This window comes from Mustela lutreola, chromosome 5, assembly GCF_030435805.1.
Source record: "Mustela lutreola isolate mMusLut2 chromosome 5, mMusLut2.pri, whole genome shotgun sequence".
NCBI lineage: Eukaryota > Metazoa > Chordata > Mammalia > Carnivora > Mustelidae > Mustela > Mustela lutreola.
Genome location: NC_081294.1, coordinates 28,569,829 through 28,591,461, shown reverse-complemented (window position 1 = coordinate 28,591,461; position 21,633 = coordinate 28,569,829). Strand labels below are relative to the sequence as shown.

At 39.4% G+C, this 21,633-nt stretch overlaps 1 protein-coding gene and 1 long non-coding RNA gene across 5 annotated transcripts in view; one reads left to right on the top strand and one right to left on the bottom strand.

Moving 5' to 3' along the window:
• Nucleotides 1–972: 972 nt before the first annotated feature.
• The window catches only part of RANBP3L (RAN binding protein 3 like), a 46,548-nt gene continuing 25,887 nt past the window's right edge, over nucleotides 973–21,633 (top strand). For 3 of the 4 annotated variants that reach the window (XM_059173805.1, XM_059173804.1, XM_059173803.1), the window contains exon 1: nucleotides 974–1,567. In XM_059173805.1, coding sequence (XP_059029788.1) covers nucleotides 1,477–1,567 — 91 coding nt within the window. In that variant the 5' untranslated portion in view covers nucleotides 974–1,476. Of the gene's footprint in view, nucleotides 1,568–21,633 lie in introns of all 4 variants that reach the window. The other variant, XM_059173806.1, reaches the window with a different exon arrangement.
• Nucleotides 6,214–9,796, bottom strand: LOC131831661 (uncharacterized). Its single transcript, XR_009353746.1, has 2 exons — nucleotides 7,772–9,796; nucleotides 6,214–6,685 (listed from the first exon to the last, which is right to left on the bottom strand). It is a non-coding gene; the product is annotated as an uncharacterized LOC131831661 (long non-coding RNA).

The following is a 21,633-nucleotide window of genomic DNA, read 5'->3' as shown; positions in this document are numbered from 1 at the left end:
CTATAACCTGTTGCACTGTGAGGGACCTCAAACTACGATAAGTAAGCTATTGAAAAAATAAAAGCAGTTTAATAAATAACAGTAACCGTGAAAGAGCCAGCACACAGATCCGAAGACTTTTCATAACTCCAAGGATGCTTGGGGACTTGTTAACTGTGTCAAAGTCGGAGAAGGGCTTACCCAGATCTGGCTAGCGGGTAACCTAGTTAAGGTGTCAGGTTTAGCACCAATTTCCAAATATGCCCAGGAAGCTGCACCACCCAGACTTTGAGGAGGACCACTCTGCCTTTCTCCTTTGCCCCAGCTCACCACCTGGGGTCAGACTCTACGAGCTGTGAATCTTCAAGGGCAGGATCTGCTAACATTCAATACAACTTCAGAGGTAGCAGAGTTTCCAGTCAAATGAAAGGGTTTGTTTTTTAAACAATAATCCAATATCCTATTATTTCAATGAATATTTCAGTGAAATATGCTTTGGCAGCACAAGAAACCCCTGGAGAAAGCTGTGTTTTATGACCTAGAAGTGGAATTAGAGAATGCAAGGGGAAAGAGAGGTAGATTGTTGGAAAGATAATGTTTTATGTGTTTATTTGTCTTCCAGAACTCCAAATAGTTGTGTTGGCAGGCAGGCTGCTCCGTAGCTGCCCCCTTCTGAAGACTCAGAGGTGTTTACAGAAACTGAAAGTTCCAGCAGTATATTTCCATGAGCTCATTACCGGCTCCAGTTATACCCTTTAGCTGTTGCATGTGCAAATGAATATCCACGCAGAATAAACCTCTGCTCTGAGCTTTTGTTTAAATTACAAAGTAGCAGAAGTCGGGTATATGATTACTGTAACATCAGGGCATCTTTTTAGAATCCCTGCTTTGGTCACTATCATTCAAAGCAACTCCAATACCATTTCTTGCCTGCCTCTTTATGCTAATCAGCCTCGCTCCCTTGGCTCCTCCTCCCTCAGCTTCCCTTAAGAACTGTTCACTTTCAGCTGTCACGAAGGGTAACTCAGACCAGGCTTTGAAATCATCTGATTTAACTCAGCAGGACTTTTTAAATTTTGCGTCTATTACTCCAGCAGTCCTCTCTAAATGCCAGAGGCATTCGATTTCATGTGAGCAGATGAGGCAAGAATTGCCAAAACTGTCATTGGTTAGAAATAGTTATTTTGTAGGATTTTGCACCAGAAAGGGGGAAAGCTTCAAAGCACTTTGAGATGAAAGAAGAATTAAGTTGTGTTTTTATCCAAACGAATTGTCATCTTTATATGTAAGGGAAATTAAACTGGTAAACATTTATTTCAAGAATCATGACTTGGAAGCATTTGGAAGTTTATTAGAGAAGTAAATGTTTTACACTCAAGGACAGGACCTGCATGCTTCTCTGTGGTTCTGGGTGTCTGATGAAGACCATTTTAGGTTACTGACCAAGAGAAGGAAATGCCCTAGTGAGACTGCAGCCACAGCCCTATCGCCAGCACCATGTCTACCGTACAAAGAAAAGGCAGCAGCCACCTGTTTAACAGTTCGTACACCTGTAAACTGAAGCTTCCAGAAGACCAGCGACCACAAGGTGAGTCAGCCAGGCTAATGGGCTATGTGTTCAGTGATCTCTGGGCCATTTGCATTTCAGGAAGAATGGTAGGCTGGGGAAGTACCTGGGGAATCTCTGGTTGTAAAATTCTTTACCATCTTTTTTTTTTTTTTTTTTTTTTTAACTCTGAGACCAGACATACTCGTGATGCATCAGGGTGAGTTAACGTGGATCTACTATTGGTTTTGAAAGGACCGTGGGAGACGATCAAGAAAGCATATTCCTTGGACTTGCAACTCGGAGGCTTATATGCTTAAACTTCTGGCCACTGTCATTTTTCTAGAGTGTGATAGACTTGTGTAATTCAAAATGCCCATCCAGGCAAAGCAGAATCAGCTACAAGGGGAACTTGCTGAGAGTAGCTTTAAGATAGCCTAGAACTATCTTCCCTGCCCTGCCACTAATGGCACATTTTTGGATTTAGAGTTTAAACCTAATTTTTGCCTGGGTCTCTGACGCATTCATCTGTGGGAAAAATAAATATATTCTTAACTCTCTTCCTGTTATGATGTAGGAACAGCTGGAGACAGACAGGGAGAAGTGTCACATTTCACGTGATGGGTTCTCATTCAGACTAAACTATCTACCTGGCAGCCAGTTTCACCATCAGTCTTTTAAAAATTTTACATCTACTACCCAGCTGCATCGATTAGTGGCAGATGGTGGACACGAATAGCCAAGAGGATCCTTCCAATCCATTCTGTCACGGACAGCAAAGGACACTTGGGTAAAGGCAGGGTGCTGTCATAGATGACATCATCACTCCCCAGAGGCTGAGTATTGGCCCCAGGCGTTTCTAACTTGCCCTCTAATGGCTGGTGGATGTCTCTGTGTATGGATCTAGGCTACCAGAACTTGATTTACTTTTCCACAGACAGTTTTAGATTTTAGTGGCATGGAAAGTGTTGGCTCATGCACTGAAAACTCCCATTTCCAAGGTGGCATCTATGTGCTGACATTTGCAAGACAGTGTCAGGCCACCTCCCTGCCTTCGTTCCTGGACTTAGGCTGTACAAGGCTTGGCATAGTGTGGGTAGAAAATACTTTACAAGAAATGGAAATAGCAGAAAATTTTAAAATCATTCTGTATCATCAGGGCTCCTGTAAGCTATTTTAAACTAATTGCCTTAGCATGTCAAGTCCCGGAATGTGCCAGGGTTTAATCAATACATTGTGAAATTCTTACCCTTTTGTTAGTAAACTCTAAGTCATCATGGGTTTTTGTTGGCTTTTCATTTTGTTTTAAATGCTTACAGTAACTTCCCCACTCCGTTGCTAATATAATATTTATTCTATAAAATTTGCCAGGGAGAGCATTAAGGAGATGGTAAAAATCATCACCCAAAGATAGTTGCTATTAACATTTTAATGTATATTCTTCTAGCCTTTTCTTCTGTGCACATGTACAACTTATTCCTTGGCTTGTCTTTTAAATAGAGTTATTTCACATATAGTTGTCTTGTAAACTGCTTTTTAATTTAATAATTGATTACAAACAGATCTCCATGTCATATATTCTTCTACAACCTTATCTTTTTTAAAGATTTCATTTATTTATTTGACAGACAGAGATCACAAGTAGGCAGAGCAGCAAGCAGAAAGAGGGGGGAAGTAGGCTCCCCGCTGAGCAGAGAGCCCGATGTGGGACTCAATCCCAGGACCCTGAGATCATGACCTGAGTCGAAGGCAGAGGCTTAACCCATTGAGCCATCCAGGCACCCCTACAACCTTATTTTTAACAGTTGTATACTATTCCTTTAAATAGATGTAACAAAATTCCTTAGGCAGCTCTCGATTTTTAACAGTTGTATACTATTCCTTTAAATAGATGTAACAAAATTCCTTAGGCAGCTCTTTCTTGGGATATATCCTTAGTGGTGAAACTGTGAAGTCAAAGAATATGTATGTTTTTAATATTTTGTGGGCTTTTTTGGTGTTTGTTTTTGTTTGTTTGTTTTGCCAATTGGTCCTCCAACCAGAAGTTTACATTTTCAGTAATACCGGTATAATATTTTTAAAGTTTTTCCCAATTTTATAAGTGGAAATACTATCCCGCTGTTTTCTTCACTGAAGGCAGTCTGTCTTAATATTCCCTCCTCATACTGGCCATATTCAGAGGACACTGGAAATATCATTATGATGACATACTTCCCAAAATACCAACAAGAGAAGTCTGGTCTCTTTTCTCAGACTGAAGCTTTTGCCTAGAATGTTTTGAAAGCAACCATATTCTTCCACAACCGAGTCACAAAATATCAGCCCACATAAGCCACAATCCATAAAGCAATTCACACAGGCCATTGACAGCTACAAAAACTGTCATCTAGAGGTCTGAACTGACAAGTGACACTGGGCAGTGTTTCCTGTGCTGCTAAATAGTGTTCTAGTTACTGTGCTGGAGTTGAAAAGTGTTCTTTGAGTGTAGTGGGCTTGATTTTTCCTCCATGCTCTATTTGCACCTTGCTATTATGCAAAGTTCAGCAAAGGTCCAAGAAAGCAAAAGCCATTAGTTTCAGAGAGTGAGGTCTGCTGCGGATTTATTCACTGAGGTATTCTGAGTTTGTGGCTTTGGCCTACCACACCAAAATTCCAACTTTTTAAACTTAATGTACGGGCCATGACTAGCTGGCATTTAACTCTTCCAAGGGCACAACTGGATTCAACACATACATACTTTCTAGACTTCCACGCTCTATGTTGAGGTGCTTGATGTCATAAAGCTGTGCTTTTTGGGTGATCACTGAGATAAAAGTCACTTGTTTTTTAGCAACTCTCTGAACAATGACTATGCAAAGCACTGGGCTGGTCACTGAGTACATGAGTTGAATCAAGCCGACTAAGCCGTGGTGTCCAGTCCAGCCAGTATTTACCTGCTACAGCAACAGCTGGTACAGAGTCCGGAACAGAAGTCCAGGAAGGTCCTCTCTCTACTTGTTGCTGTCTGATAGCTTCTTCTGGGAGAGTTCAAATCCACTGATATCTAACTCTAATCTGAGACCACATTTGTCAACATTAACCTGTGTATGCAAAACCTCTACACTGTTCAGTACGCGATACATGTAGGTACTAGGCAAAATTCACCATATGTTTTATAATGCTGTATACTTTAAAATTTACAAAGTAAATTTCTAAAAGCCTTTAAAAATTATAAAATTTTCAATGTTACCTTATTTAATTCTCACAATAGTCACACAAGGTCATGTATTAGTTAAGATTCTCCAAAGAAACAGAATCTATACAATGTGTGTGTGTGTGTGTGTGTGTGTGTGTGTGTGTGTGTATGTAGATAGAGATAAAGAAAGAGATAGAGATAAAGATAGAAATTTATTTTAGGGGCGCCTGGGTGACTCAGTGGGTTAAAGCCTCTGCCTTTGGCTCAGGTCCTGATCCCAGGGTCCTGAGATCGAGCCCCATGTCGGGCTCTCTGCTCCGCAGGGAGCCTGCTTCCTCACCTCTCTCTCTCTCTGCCTTCCTCTCTGCCTACTTGTGATTTCTCTCTCTCTCTGTCAAATAAATAAAATCTTTAAAAAAAAATTTATTTTAAATAAAAAAACCTGGGTCGCTCAGTTGGTTGAGCATCTAACTCTTGATTTCAGTTTAGGTCATTGCCTCAAGGTCCTGGGATCAAGCCCCGTGTGGGGCTCTGTGCTTGGTGTGGAGTTTGCTTGAGAGTCCCTCCCTCTCCCCTGCCCCTACCCCAACTTGCATGCTTGATCTCTCTCTCTTTCAAATAAATAGCCTTTAAAAATTAAAAATAGTCTTTAAAATTTTAGATTAAAAATTTAAAATTTTTAATTTTTTAGAAATTTAAAAAAATTTATTTTAAGATATTGCCTCACACAATCAGGGAAGCTGGCAAGTCCAAAATCCTCTGTGTTGGCCATCAGGCTGGAGTCCCAGGCAAAGAGCTGACCAATGTTGCTGCTGAAATCTGAAATTTCCTCTTGCTCAGGGCAGGTTAGTCTTTTGTTATATCAAACCCTCTGCTGATTGGTTGAGGACCACAACATTCTAGAGGGTCTTTTGCTTTACTCACAGTCCACAAGTTTAAATGTAAATCTTACCCCAAATCACCCTCACCAAATCATCCAGAATAATGTTTGACCAAATATCTGGTACTGTGGTGCAGCCAAATTGATACATAAAATTAACGATTTTAAGTGGGCATCATTATCTCAATTTCAAAGATGTGGAAACTGGGAATCCTTAAAGTCAAGTGATTTTTCTAAGGTTATGTAGTTATTAAGGCCTACTTTCAGTGCACTTTCTGCGCTATAGATCTGAATCATAGAATCCATGATTCCTAACATTACAATGTTTAATTTTTTTTCATTGCTCCATATCAAAGAACGTTCTCTGCAAACCCTCAAGCTGCATTAGGATTCCTTCTGCTTTTGTTCATTCTGACGCCACCTGAGTGTGCTACAATTTAACTCAATTCTGGTATTATCCAAACTTAGTGAAGACTCCCAAAGTGAAGGGCTCAGTCTCATGGGACGGACCATTTCAAACATCAGCTACAAAATTTCAGGCACCTCCATTTCTGCATGAGTGATTGCAAATGCAAGGCTTTCCACAACTCTCCCAGGTTTAAAACTTTGGTAAAATGACTCATAGAATCCAAGTAAGCCTTGTACCATTTTATTACAAAGAATGCCCATGAACAGCCAACTGAAGAGATACATAAGGCAAGGTTTGGGAGGGTTCTGAGCTCAGGAGTTCTGTCGCCATGGAGTCTGGGTCTTCTGCTCTCCCAGGACATCAGTGAGATCACCAACGAGGAAATCCAGTGAGCCTGGGTGTCCAGAGTTTTCATATGATTGAACTCAATTTCCAGTCTCTCTTCCCTCTCTTCAGGTTGGGGGTAGGATGTAGGGCTAGAAGTTCCAACTGTATAGTTGCTTGGTCTTTTTGGTGTGGCTAACCCCTCCCTGGAGACACCTCATTAGCAAAACAGACACCTGACAGTTGGGAAATTCTAAGTGCTTTGAAGCTCTGTGCAAGGAATAGAGAACAAAAACCAGATCTATTCTTTATTACATCATACTTTGGCTGTGATTTCTGGATGAATTCTCTTCTTAGTGTCAGGTCAGTTTCCTGCAAGTCAAGAAAAATAGATTAATGCCTTCAGTCGCATACTTACTCAGTGTAGTTTTTGCCAACTGCTGGATTCTGTGTTAGACACCAGAAATGCAAAGATGTTTATCTCCCAGGATTGTTTTCTATCATGTGTGTTTTTAGAGGAATTCTGTAATGAGAACTCAGCTAATGATACCTATTCAACTTTTTGGGTGAAAGAAAAAGTGGTTTGATTCCATAATGTTCTGACTTTGCTGTACGCACCCTCATTCTTTGTATCTGAGCCACACTCCTCTTGAGGGTTTCAGAAGGCACTTAATTTAGCTTTGAACTTAGTAAATACAAATATAAAGGCTAAGGGGGCCTATTTACTGTGCAATCAAATTTGCTCCGAAGTCTGAACTATTGAGTGCTGCAAACGCACTCTCTCCCCTCAATATATTCTGTAAGCATTTATGAACGTACTTAACTTAGAACACCTAAAAAATTTAAATGCTTAGAACTGAAGACACAACCATGAGAAAGGGAGCCCAGTGGTGGCAAACAATGAAATAATGCCTTTTATATTAAAACATTAGGTGAAATATATATATATTATGCTTCTCAAAATAGATTTATATTAACTTTCCTTTTTTGTGATTCTAAAACTATGATACGGCCTAGACAGTGTGACGTCTTTTGGATGATGCATGCCTATATAAACAAGGATCAAAGAAGAAGGCGTACACATATTTCTGTTTTTCTTTCACCAAAGGGAGCCTCAAGGAGGCTAGAATGAGTTTTGTCCTATCTGCAAAACCATTTTACTCTCTTTTAAAGGCACAGATTGGTGGAAACAAATATAGATCACTTTAAAATAATTAGAAAGGAGAGTTTCATATTCTGTTAGATTTGATCATGTTCAAGCTCTCGCCTAGGACAGGAATCCTTTCCATTAAAACGACCTTAATAGATGGCTCATATATAAGGATTTGTAAAATATATGTAATGGCTTAAATTTCATCTTCCCACCTCACACTCATTAGGATGGCTACCATTAAAAGAAAAAACAACAACAACAACAGAAAATAACAAGTGTTGGCAAGAATGTGAAGAAATTAGAACCTGTAGGCACTGTTGGTGGGAAGGCAAAACGGTGCATCTGCTGTGGCAAACAGTATGGCCGTTCCTGGAAAACTAAAAATAGAATTATCATGTGATCCAGCCATTCTATTTCTGGGTATCTCCCCAAAAGATACAGTAGGGACTCAAACAGATATTTGCACATATGCGCATGGCAGCATTATTCACAAAAGCCAAAAGGTGGAAGCAAACCCATCTGTCCATTGACAAAAGAGTAGACAAACAAAATACAATAAAATACAATACACAATACAATATGATGCAATACACAAAATACAATAAAATACAATACACATACAATAAAATATTATTCAGCCTGAAAAAGAAAGGAAATTCTGACACATGGATAAATACAGCATGGATAAATCTTGAGGACATCATACCAAATAAAACAAGCAAGTCACAAAAAGATAAATAGTATATGATTCCACTAATAGGAGATGGCTAGAGTAGTCATTCACAGATACAGAATGCAGAATGGCAGTTGCCAGGGTCTGGAAGGGGGACTAGGAAGTTATTATTTAATGGTGAAGACTTTCAGTATTCAAGAGGAATAGGTTCTAGAGATAGATTGCACAAACTTGTGAATGCAGTTAGCACTAGTGGACGGTACACTTAAAAATGATTAAGATGCTAAATTTTATGGTATGTGTATTTTACCAAAAATATTTTAAAGCCGTGGCTGCCCAAAGCCATCTCTAATTACATTTCTGAATTTGGGCTTTAAAAAAAAAAACAAAAACAAAAACAAAATAAACCTTCATTTTTCCTATTCCCAAAACAAAAACTAGAAAGAAATAGTGTGCTCATCTTCAATTCTCAAAAGTTATTTTTTTAAATCATTAATAAAATTAATAAACTCCTAATTTCCATTAAAAAGAAATAAAATATTACCAAATATCAGAAATGATAGAGGGTTTTATTACAGATCCTGTAGCTAGCTATTAGAAGGATAATAAAGGAATATTATGATTACCACTATGCCAAAAAGATTAAAAAAAAAAAAAGTTCAGCAGCCACTCATGTAAAAACTCTAAAAGGATTTAGAAAAGAAGGGAACTTCCTCAACCTGATAAAGAACGTTTTCAAAAAACTGACAGCTAATGTAGTACTTTCACTATCAATGAAAGACTTAACACTTTCCTACTAAGATTGGGAAGAAAACAACGTTGTCCATTATAATCACTTATATTCAACATTATGGAATAGGACTAAAGGTACTAGCCAGTGTACTAGGTTAAGAAAAAGAAATAAAAGTCTTACATATCAGAAAAAAAAGAGGTAAAACTATATTCACAGATGGATAATAGTTGGTATAGAAAAGCATCTAGGAATCCATTAAAAGAAAAAATACTAGAATAAATGAGTTTACCAAGGTCACAGGATAACAGCATATAAAGTCAATATACCAAAAAAAAAAAATTGTATTTCTATATATTAGCAAAGAATAATTGGAAATTGAACATTTTTAAGTATCCTTTTAGTAGTAAGTTTTTATAAATATCTATAGATAGATAGATATAGATATAGATATTTAAGGATTGGGACACCTGGATGTCTCAGTCATTAATCATCTGTTTTTGGCTCAGGTCATGATCCTAGGGTCCTGGGATCAAGCCCTGCATAAGCGGGGGCTCAGCAGGAAGCCTACTTCTCCCTCTCCCTCTCCAGCTCTCCCTGCTTGGTTCCCTCTCTTGCTGGCTCTCTCTGCCTGTCAAATAAGTAAATAAAATCTAAAAAAAAAAACCAAAAAACTTAAAGATTAATTTAACAAAATATGTGCAAGACCTGTGTGTACACTTAAATAAATGCAGAGAAAAGTGAAAGAATATTGAACTAAATACACAAATTGGAAGGTTCAATATTATTAAGATATCAATCCTCCTCAAACTGATCTAAAGAGTGAAGGCCATCTCAATCAAAATTCCAGTAGACTCTTTTCTTTTTCATTGGCAAGCTAATTTAAAATTTATAAGGAAATGCAAAGAACCTAAAAGAGCTAAATGAATCTTGAAGAACAAAGTTGACAATTTGTGCTTTGGATTTCAAGATACAATAATCGAGATGATGTAATATTGGTATAAAGATAGAAAGTTGATTATTAAAATAGAAGAAGCCCAGAAATTGATTCACTCATTTTTGGCCAATTGATATTTTTTTAAAAGATTTTATTTATTTATTTGATAGAGAGTACAAGTAGTCAGAGAGGCAGGCAGGGAGAGAGGAGGAAGCAGGCTCCCCGCTGAGCAGAGAGCCCGATGCGGGGCTTGATGCAGGGCTCGATCCCAGGACCCTGAGACCATGACCTGAGCCGAAGGCAGAGGCTTTAACCCACTGAGTCACCCAGGCACCCCTGGCCAATTGATATTTGACAAAGACACCAAGATAACTCAAAGAAGGAAAGGTAATATTTTTTGTAATAGCTCTGGAACAAATGGCTAACATGTTACTAAAAATGGACCTCATTACCTTCCTCACACAAAAATTAATTTGGGACGAAATATGAAAATACAAAAGCTTAGTCCCTAAAGCATCTAAAGGGAAACACGGGAAAATATTTTCACAAAATTGGAATAGGCAATTTTTAGACATGCAAAAAAATAGATAAACTAGACTATGAACATTAAAAAACATTTGTTGTTGGGGAGGGTATGTGCTATGGTGACTGCTGTGAAGTGTGTAAACCTGGCGATTCACAGACCTGTACCCCTGGGGATAAAAATATATTATATGGTTATTAAAAAAATTAAAAAAAGGAAAAAATATATTTGTTGTTTAAAAGATAGCATTGATACAAAAAAAGAGAAGACTGAGGATGACTTAGTCTATTAAACATCTGCCTTTGGCTTGGCTCATGATCCCAGGATCCTGGGATGGAGACCCCCGTTGGGCTCCCCGATACTGGGGATCCTGCTTCTCCCTCTCCTCCTCGCTCATGCTCTCTCTTGCTTTCTCTGTCTCTCTCTCTCAAATAAATAAATGAATAAAATAATTTTTTTTTAAAAAGGAAAAAAAACTAGGAGAAAACACTTGTGATATATAGATCTGATTCTTATAATCAGAATATGTAAAGAGCTCAATATCAACAATTTGATTTAAAAATAGGCAAATGACCTGGCAGACACTTTAGAAAAAGGATATACAAATGTCCAATAACCACCTCAAAAAATGCTCAACATAATTAGTCATCAGGGAAATGCAAATTAAAAACACTGTGAGATACCACTTTACATCCACCAGAATGGCTAAAATTGAATACAGCAGTGCAAAAAAATAAATAAACAAACAAATAATAAATAAATAAATATACCATGCTACTGTGTTTCAGAGAATGTGGAGCAACCAGAACTCCCCTTCACTGTTGTGAAGTGGTGTGACCAGTTTGGAAAACAGTCTGGCAGTTTCTTTTAGAGTTAAATCTATGCCTACCCTGTGGTACTCAATTCCATTCTTAAGTATTTTCCCAAGAGAAATGAACATGATATGTCCACAGAAAGCTTGCAGAGGAATGTTGATAGCGGATGTTATACCTATGCGCTCCGACATTTGAACAACCTGAATGTACCTAAGCAGGTAAATGGATAAGCAAACTAGTATGTCCATAGACTGGCATACTGCCAGGAGTAGAAAGGATTTAATTACTGATCCATGGAGCCACACAGATGAATCTGAAACTGCACGACATTTTGGCGATGAAGACAGGAGGCTGAGCCTATGGAATGAAGGACTCTGAAATTGGCAGCCAGGTAGCTCATACAGTGGGGTGCTGTATACCCACGGGCTGGTAAACTCTGCCCACAGCACACATTCTAACCCTGAGGCTGTGTTGGAAGGCTATCTGTTAAGGATGCTGCAGACACCTCAGATGGTAAATTCTCCTAGGAGAACAATCAGATCCCTTTCAAAACTAAGATTCTGTGATTTGGCCCTCCTTCTTTCATTCATTTGGATGTTGCCTCCTCAACTGTGTTGTACAAGTTCTTTGGGACCAGTTACCTGGGTTTATACTGGGGACCAAGCACAGTGCTACCATGTCACCTATAAACAAATCACATTTTGTCACGTGACAGGCCCTGTTTGAAGCACTTTGCGTGTGTTAGCTCATTTCTTTATTAAAGTCCCGTGAGGTAGGTAACATCAAGACCTCACAGCTGGGGTCTTGAGCCAAGATCCTAATCCAAGAAACTCCAGAGCCTGTTTAACCCATGTTTGTGTCCTCTTTGGGGGGGGGGGGCACAAGATAGATGCTTAGCGAAATACATGCAAACTATCTGAGTGATGGCTGGCCCATGAGCTCCGTTTGTGGTTCAGTTTAAAATGTGTTGTCATTGAAGTCACCAATTAATTCCTATATGACTGCTCACCGCATGCAGCTGTCTCCCAAAAGGGTGTATTTGACCCTGAAACAAACAGGTAAGAAAATGCAGCAGTGTCAGTGCAGACCTACCAGCCCAGGGCAGGTGGTCTGCTTCCTGGGCGAGCAATTGTCCCTTAAATCTCAGTGACTGCATGGTCTCCATCTCTCCCCACATGAAGCGTGAAAGGTTGCTTTGTACCACTTTTGGAACTGGGCTGATATGGCCTTGGAGAGATGATTTGGGTTTTAACTAAATACACAAGAAGTATCCAAAACTGCAAATGAAAAGGGGGTTAAATAATTGTCATTATTGGGACGCCTGGGTGGCTCAGTTGGTTAAGTGGCTGCCTTCGTTCGGCTCAGGTCATGATCCCAGTGTCCTGGGATCGAGTCCCACATCGGGCTTCTTGCTCAGCAGGGAGCCTACTTCTCCCTCTGCCTCTGCCTGTGCTCACTCTCTCTGACAGATAAATAAATAAAATTTTAAAAAAATAATTGTCATTATTATCTTTCGCTCTTTTATTTAAACTGAGGGCTCCGTTCAAAGAGCTGGCTCAACTTCTACCTTAAATCATTAACTTGACTTGACGTCTTAACATTCAGGTGAGGTAAGTTTCACACCTGAGTTGCTTTTTAATGAAACCTGTTGGGAAAACCAGCATAATATCCAAAAGTCAGGATTCAAGATGCAGCGAATACCTGTATTCAGTTAAAAGGTGCATTCTTTCTACCCAGTGATCAGAAGACTCACCCTGCGTGGATGGCCAATAAGTAAGCACGAGGTCATAGGAGAAAGATCTAGACTACCAGCGAGAGATTTCAGAGTTAACTAAAGCCACAGCAAAAGAGCATGAAACCTGCGGCTGTGTGCTGAGCCAGGAGACAGGGGTTAAACTCTAACTGAGGAAATGAAAATGGACCTACAGATTCAACCAGAGAGAAAGGAAAGGGATTTTTTGTAAGTGGTCTGTATCAGTGCAGGATGGGCTTCAGGTCCAAAAAGAACCCAAGGCTAACAGGACACAAATTCCTTTCCCTCGGCGCATGCAGAGAAACGACCAGACTTCCAGACACTATAGCTTGGTAACTTGACTGTCCCTCTCGGGTAGGCATCTGTAATGACTGGTTTAAATAATGAGCACCAACCTTTCTTGTTCTGATGAGAGGAGGTAATTCATGAAGAAAGTGTGTGACCATCTAGAGAGGAAGGAGTTGAGGAGGGAGAACACCTTCTTTCTGGAAATGGACATTTTGGGGCTAGGGCTGTCAGTGTTAAACTTTAGTTGTCTTGCAGAGAAATGGAGTCACAGATAAAGACTCATGTGCATGTGTGTTTTTATAAACTGAGCATGGGTAAGACTTGGGCCAGCGCTACTGAATAGGAGAATCCGTTTGACCAGTAAGACCAACTTTGTCACAAGGAACTTCATTCTCAAGTATGGATTAATGTTTTGGTATTATTTGCCATTTTTCTTTCTGAAAATCGAAAAAGCTAAAGTGAATTGGTAGATGGGATTATTTTGATAGTAGGACAAAGCAAAGTAGATTTCGAGGGACTTCTAGAAAAGAACTCCAGCTACAAATATACAGAGAAAAAAAAATAAAGATTTAGAAAACAAATCTTCAAAAACTACTGTAATAGAGGTATCAAATGTCTTTCTATCTTTGTAGACATTTCTCACATTTTAATTCTTTGTAGACATTTCTCACATTTATTGATTTAAATTTAATTTAAATTCAAAATATTGTTATTGCCTATTTCCTTGATCATAGCAGGCAATTAATGTTTATTAATTTAATGTTTATTAAAGGAATTTAATTTGAATTTAAATTTAAATTTGATTTGAATTTAAATTTAATTTAAATTCAAAATATTGTTACTGCCTATTTCCTTGATCATAGCAGGCAATTAATGTTTATTAATTTAATGTTTATTAAAGGAATCAATTCATTTTCCTCCCAAAACTTCATCCAAGGGATTAATATTCCTCAATCACTGAATGTGAGAGCTTCAAACTCCACTTTGTCCAACTGATCCTCACTAGAAAAACTGAAACCAGAGCCAAGAAGTGCCTCAAAGTTAATAAGGCAAAGAACTCCTACTGTGTTCCTTCTACATCTATCTGAGAATTTTATGATCAAAGGGCCACATAAGAAAAGTATCTAAAAAGGATAAAAAATCAAGAGGAGATAAACTTGCATTTTATCTCCTTTGAAAATACCATAGAAAAGAGTATTTACTTGTGTAATAATCCTAATATTAAGCATGTTGAGAAAATGATGAATATGTAGGGGAAGGGGGAGAACAGGAGATGTGGAGGGAGGAAACACGTGGGGAGGTGCTGGAGAGAAACATGCAGCCAAATGAGAACAAGGAAAGGGGAAGGCAAATGCAGAAAAGCTGATTTTTTTTAAACCTGCCGCATCTGCCACACCATTTGCTCTCCCTATTACTTCTACCTCAACTAGTGGTCTTACTCTTTCATCTGCTCTGATGTCAACTCCAGCAGGAACACATTGGTGACAAGAAAGGATAAAAAATTTGCATCAGCCTTGCCTGCCTTAGGATTCATTCCATTTTGAAGGCGAATTTGGCATCCTGGATTGAAAACTCTTTATTATTCTCTGGAATCAGTTACCTTATTCCATTCTAGTGTTACCTAGAACTCTTATTTGTGTCACTAGCATTTGCCTTATGGTCTTATTTTTCTTTATTCTTAAGTATCTATATGTATTTTTAAAAAAAGAAAGAAAGAAAAGAAAAGAAAAAGAAAAACAGATATATGTATGAAAAAAGTTCAAGTTAAGAAATTATGGAATATGTTGTATTAAACCTCCCAATTCCAAAAAATAATAAAATAAAATAAAATAAAAAGTCCCCAAATGTGCTACATACATATGCTGAGATATTAATCAGCCTTATAAAGGAATGAAATTCTTCATACATGTTCCAGCATAGATGAACCTTGAAGACCCTATGCTCAGTGAAATAAGTTAGATACAAAACGACAAATAGTGTATGATTCCGCTTACACGAAATGTCCTAGAGCGGTTGGATTCACAGAGTGATAGAGCTGAGTGTGGTTACAGGGTGCGGGCAGGGGGAGTGGAAAGAGGGGTTAGTGCTGTGTGCACAGAGTTTCAGTTTGGGATTATGCAAAAGTTCTTGAGATGGACGGTGGTGATAGTTACACCTCGATGTGGATATACCTAATGTCGCTGAACTGTACATTTAAAATGCTTAAAATGGTAAATTTTAGGTTATGTATCTTTTCCCACAGTTTTAAAAAAATTTGCACATAAAAAATGAATGAATTTAAAGGATCGTTCTCTGTTTTCTTGAGAATTTTTCAAGTCATATAAATTTGAAAAGTGTTTTTCTCTTGTAGCATGGTAAGAAAAATATTTCTGTTTGCAAATTGCTACCTGGCCTTTACTTCTGCCAGATTAGTTCTAACATCAGTGCAGTAAGGTATCTGCAGCAGGCATCACTCTATTCCTGTCCAGTTCTGTGCCCGAGGAGGGCCCGCAGGGCATTTCAGTGACGATGAATGCCCTCCTGCCGGCTTCTGTGAGTTCCCAAGAAGAGAATGAGGTCCAGGGCTTCTGGGCTTATGAGCGCCTTGGGTGGGCAGCTCTGCTCCTTTCTTCTGGCCTAGGCCTCCAAGGTCTTGTTCTCAGGGGAATAACATCCATTTATTCCTGTGGAAACAAGAAAACAAGGAGCCTTTTCTCCTGCTTGCTCAAAGGCTCAAAGAGGAATAAGTTTAAGGAAAAGAGATTTGGAATTAGTAGAGGTTGCAGTCAAACTTCTCCATCCGGCCTGTGTCCTTGGAATCATGGAGGAATTTAAAAATAGTGTGCTTCTTTACTGAAGAGGAAGAGCTTAAATTTATCTGAATTCGACGTATGAAGCTATGCTTCAGCCATATTGACTTATTAATAGTCTATGTGACGAGTGACTTAATTCTTACTAATATGACACTTCGTGTCAAAATCACCTCTTTAATTTTAGCAGCCCAGAAACACTAAAGAATTACTTAAAATAAAAAGATATCATTTTAAACCTGTGCATGTGCCTGTTCAATATTAATCTTCAACATGTCATAAAACTTAGATGATATTTCTCTTTCTCCTCTCTCAGCAAAACGGAGCGACCCGTTCCTAACATATGGAAGCAGTTTCACACTGCAAGTTATTCTGAGGGGAAAATATGTGATTTATAAACGCTGTCAAATGAAATATGTATTTCCAAATGGTACCAAGTTGACCAAGCACATCCCAGGACACGTTCCCCATCTTTATTACCCCGTGGGCATAAAGGAACAGTGTCGAGAGAAACAAACAGCCCCTTTTGGCATTCTCAATCCAGAAGTCCCATGTTTGTTGCTGGTAAACATATTCAAGTCATCAAAGATCGCAAGTAACCTTATCACAAAATTGTTTCATTTATCAATAAAATAACTCCTTCAAATTATGGAGAAGTAGGTATGCTCTGTCGAAAGTAATACAGTGGTCTGTTATTTAGGCCAGTGATTGGATGTATATATTGACATGGAGATTTTGGATGGCAAGGCTCACCAGGCCACAGGTCTGCCAACATTCTCGAATACCTTCTTTCGTCAGAATGGGAACAGAAACGGTGAGATTATATGCAACCTCTTACAGTGTTTACAGAGGGTGAAACAGAAGTGCGGGGGGACTGACACAGTCCGAGACGGTCTCTTGGTGAGGCTTGTACAGAGCACGGAGGGAGCGGAGCTGGGACAGCACAGGCATCTCACAGTGTCAGGAAGCTGGCCAGTAGTCATTTCGCTCACAGTGGAAGCTGGGGCAGGGGGCTCGGGGGAGTCTTGCTTACAGGACAAAGCTCCAGATTTGGAATCTGCTCTCACGTGCTTTACCCATAAGTTTGAGCTGTATGATCTTGGGCACCTCTGGTAGTTTTAGAGCCATTCTTTTCTCATGATGAACACACGGTTTCATGATGTTTCTTCTGAGAATCCTGGAAGAGCAGAGCTTACTGAGCATTTTGTGTCTGCCACCCACACTCAGCCTTTTGCCCACATCAACTCGCTTAGTCCTTACAACTCTGTGAAGAATGTTTTATGCTCTCCATCTTACAGATGAGGAAACCTGCCCTAGTTCATAGTTAGTACATTCCGGAGATGGAATTTGAGTCCAGGTCTGTTTTTTGCCAAAGATTGGATGTTTAAAACTATGCATTCTGGCCCCGAGTAGCCACCAAAATCTGATGTTTTTAAACCTGTTTTATAATAGGTGAAGTATGATGCAAATGTAAGGTTTTCTAGTACACCAGTCCGTCAAAGAAGCATCTTGGGAGATCACCAAGGTCTAATTTTTCATGCTACTTTTTCTGTCTTTCTTTCTTTCTTTCTTTCTTTCTTTCTTTCTTTCTTTCCTTCTTTCTTTCTTTCGACAGAGAAAGAGAAAGCCAGAGGGAACACAAGCAGGAGGAGTGGTAGATGGAGAAGCAGGCTTCCCACTGAGCAGGGAGCCCAATGGGGGCCTTGTGGGGCTTGATGTGGGACCTCTATCCCAGGACCCTGGGATCATGACCTGAGCCAAAGGCAGGTACTTAATGACTGAGCCACCCAGGTGTCCCTTTATGTTACTTCTCAAAAGTCATATTGAGTTAAACACTTCAAAAGGCAAAAGGATAAAGACTAATCATGACATGCACAAGCATATCACATGGGAGCTACTGTCTTTAAGAATGAAAAAAGAAATAATTCAAAGAATTATGTTGTGATCCTGGAATAATAGTAAAATTTAAAGGAGTGTGCTATGATATCTATTTTAAAAGTTACTGATCACCCCCAAATATAAAGCACAGTGTACATGATGACCATATATTTTGGGGGGTAATTGCAGAACACACTTTGAAATATAAAGCCTGGTTTTTTCCCTTCACCCTTGTGTTTTGATCGACAGAATGATTTTGCCAGATCTTCTATACCAAATGGTTTAATTAAAATTACCTGTTTTTTAATCGGTGCACTTCTCCACTTATACAGACATTGTGAACTCAGTGACTTTAAAAAACAAGAATTTTTCTTCAGCTGAATTACTGCTACTATAAATCTCTGGATTCTAAAATGTGAATGAAATTATTTCACTGGCTATCTCCCACTATCACGTAAAACTGGATAATAAATTAAGCAGCACAGTTTGGAGGTGAGGTTGGACGGGTGTATTCAGTGCAGAATTCTCAGGGATTGGTCCTATCCCCAGAAGGGTAGCAAGGTCTGTATTTGACACAACCTCTAAGTCTTCTTGCTTCTTGCTCACACTAGAGACTTTCATCATCTCTATTCCTTGGTTTTGCAAAATTGGCCTGTGTGTATCAAGTTCTAGACCAAGGTACACACCAGTGCAGGAAAAACTCTAGACTCTTTAGAATTTGCAACGAACAGATTCCTTGAAGATTATCAGCATGAGAAGAAGATGAGTTAAAGAAAATCGGATGGATTACATAAACTCTGGGTGATGATGGCTGTGTTCAGTGAATTGAGATAGACTTGTCTCATCTTCTCTAATTTCTTAATCTGATATGATTCCCATTTTGAAAATGAGTGATTTCTTTATCAACATGATATTGACAAGAAGAGGAATAGCTTTCCTGTGCAATTCTCATGCAGGTTCTTTTTGTCCCTAGTGTGCGCTTCTCGTAATGAGTCAAAACTAGAAATGCTAGATTTCTTAGAATGAGCAGTTAATAACTTCATTTTCGACAAGAACTTAAAGCAGCTCAGAAAAATGTAGAAGTTGATTGACAGGGTGAGTGTTTTTCCCTTCTACTTCATACACTGTATTTATTAGAGCAGTTGGGTATGACTTCAGCAGCAATGACCAGGACTGGAAACAGTCCAGCAGGGTCCATTCATCCTGTGTCTCAAGTTGAGTTAGTGTTTTGTAATCAGCCTGGAAACTTCCTGTGTAAACTGCCTCTGTTTTCCTCCAGGGTCCTGGTTATTTTATCTTCAAGGCAGTACAAAGCATCTCATAACATAGAACCAAGAGTTCTATGAGTCCATCACAGTTCATAATGTCAGTCTGTGACCCTACTACCTGCTCTGCGAAGACTTAACTTTTTATATGTGGGTGGGTGGGTGATTTGTTGTTTATTTCATTCCTTTTACATTTTTATAGAACTCCTCCAGGTATGGCTGGAGATAATTACAGAATGTCTCATGCTTGTGCTTCCCATCTAAAGTTCACTTGCTACAATGTGTCTATTTTTTCTACAAAAGAGATCATTTTTAGAGTTGAAACTTTAGGCGTTTCCGATTTCTGTCAAAGAATCTCAGTACCATGGCAAGGTTTTTTTATGTAGTTTATGCTTTTCGCCTGATTTATTGCCTTGCAGAAATGAATATTTTAATCAACATTTAATAATCTCAAGCAGAGTGGTGCCTGCGTGGCACAGTCGTTAAGCATCTGCCCTTGGCTCAGGTCATGATCTCGGAGTCCTGGGATTGAGACCTACACCGGGCTCCCTGCTTGGCGGGAAGCCTGCTTCTCCCTCTCCCACTCCCCCTGCTTGCATTCCCTCTCTTGCTGTCTCTCTCTGTCAAATAAAATCTTTAAAACAATAATAAATAATCTCAAGCAGAGACATTTTCTGAAAATAGTTTTCAAGAAAAAAAAATCAGATTTTAGGCTCATCAAAGCAGGAAACCAACTTTTGCATCAGAGAGGAAATCATTAATTGCTTTAAGCAAAATAGCTGCATGACTGATTTCAATATCAATGTCAATATTTGAATATCCTTACTACAGGGATTTCTAGTTAAGTCTTCAGAGTAGCCCTTGACTTCACCTGACATTGAGTCATAACAATCGTAGTACGTGGTTTGAGTAATAATCATTTTCTCATTAACTGTCAGGCTACTCAGAACATCTGGAGGTTTAATCATTGATTCCACAAGTCTCTACTGCCATCTTCCTAAATTTGGTCTCAGATGAAAGAAACCAGGAATAGTCTAGAGGACTGCTTCTTAAATATATATATATATATCTCACCTGGGGATAGTGTCAAATCCAAATGCTCATTCTGTAGGTCTTGGGTGGGGCCTGAGAGTCTGCATTTCTAATAAGCACCCTGTAATGCTATTGGTCAATCTGGGCCACTCATCGAGGACCAACAATCTCTAAAACTATGTATGGGCCACAGCCTGAATTCAGGAACTTCCTGAGAGTAAAAGAAGAAATATAGGAGCTCAATGAGGAGAAGGGACAAGAAATAAAGTAAGGTAAGGATAAGAATAACAATATAAGGTAAGGAAATAAGGTAAGGATAAGGTAATGAGTGAAAGGAAAGAGACCCTTGAGGAACAATGAGATGTTTCCCCGAGACTAACAAGAGTCATAGGGTTCTTGCATGTAACATTGGATGGCAGAGGAGGAGGAGGGCAGGGAATCTGACTTTTAGTGAATGTCTTCTGTGCAAACTGTAGTCTAATATATTGCTAAATGTTTATGGATGGGTGGATAAATCGATTGGTAGATATGGAAGATACTGCAAATATCTGGATATGTGGAGAGACGTGTGCGTATATGGAGAATAAATGGATAGACAGATAGATGGATGGGTGATAGATGAGGTTCTGCTTTGTTCCAAACAGGTTTGAAGAGGAAGCTGTACCAGGTCCTCCATATGCATGCATTGCTTCAGTCCTCATGATAACCTTTTCAAAATACATACGGAGAGAGGTGATAAAGCTGAGGCTTAGAGTAATTAAAACAAAACAAAACAGAACAGAACAGCTCTAGGACCGTTATACTTCACAGCTCCAAAATCCATGCTTTGACCAGTCCCAGAACTGGACATAAGTAAAAGAGGCAGGGGCATAAAGAACAGTATTGGAGCCTAGGATAAGAGTGCACAAGAAGAAATTAGAGAAGAGGATGTGGCAGACATGTGGATAGGTCCAGCAAGAAGGGGAGAAGAAAATGCAGCTTGCCAGGGCCTTGGTCCAAGTGGATAATTCCAGTCCTGGTAGCAATTAAGAAGTGACCCATTTGGCAGAGCCAGCCCCTCTGCAGGGGGGCTGTTGCCACTTTCTTTCCTGCCAACACTGTTTCCATAACCCTTCTGGCCCCGGCTAGAGTAGCCTGGTTCTATCCAGTGTGGACGACTCAGTTTTCACTTTTCCTGAACTACCAACACAGCAGAGAGGCCGTCTGCAGGACTCTACATGGGAGAAACTGTGTAGCAGAAACTTGGGGCCCTTAGCAGAGTCCACCCCACTCCCGCTGCTCTGAGTCAATGGTACTCCCTGTTCAGAGTCTTCCTCCTCTTCTGCATCTGCTTTTGGCTGCACAGATCCTTTTGAAGCTCCTTCTCTGGGATGATTCATTGAGAAAATCCTCCAGTTGCTTTCCTAGATGAAGCAGGTTTGTCAGAGACCATCAGTTAAACATACAGGAGTAAGGGCAGGGACAAGGCCTTGCAACCCACCTAA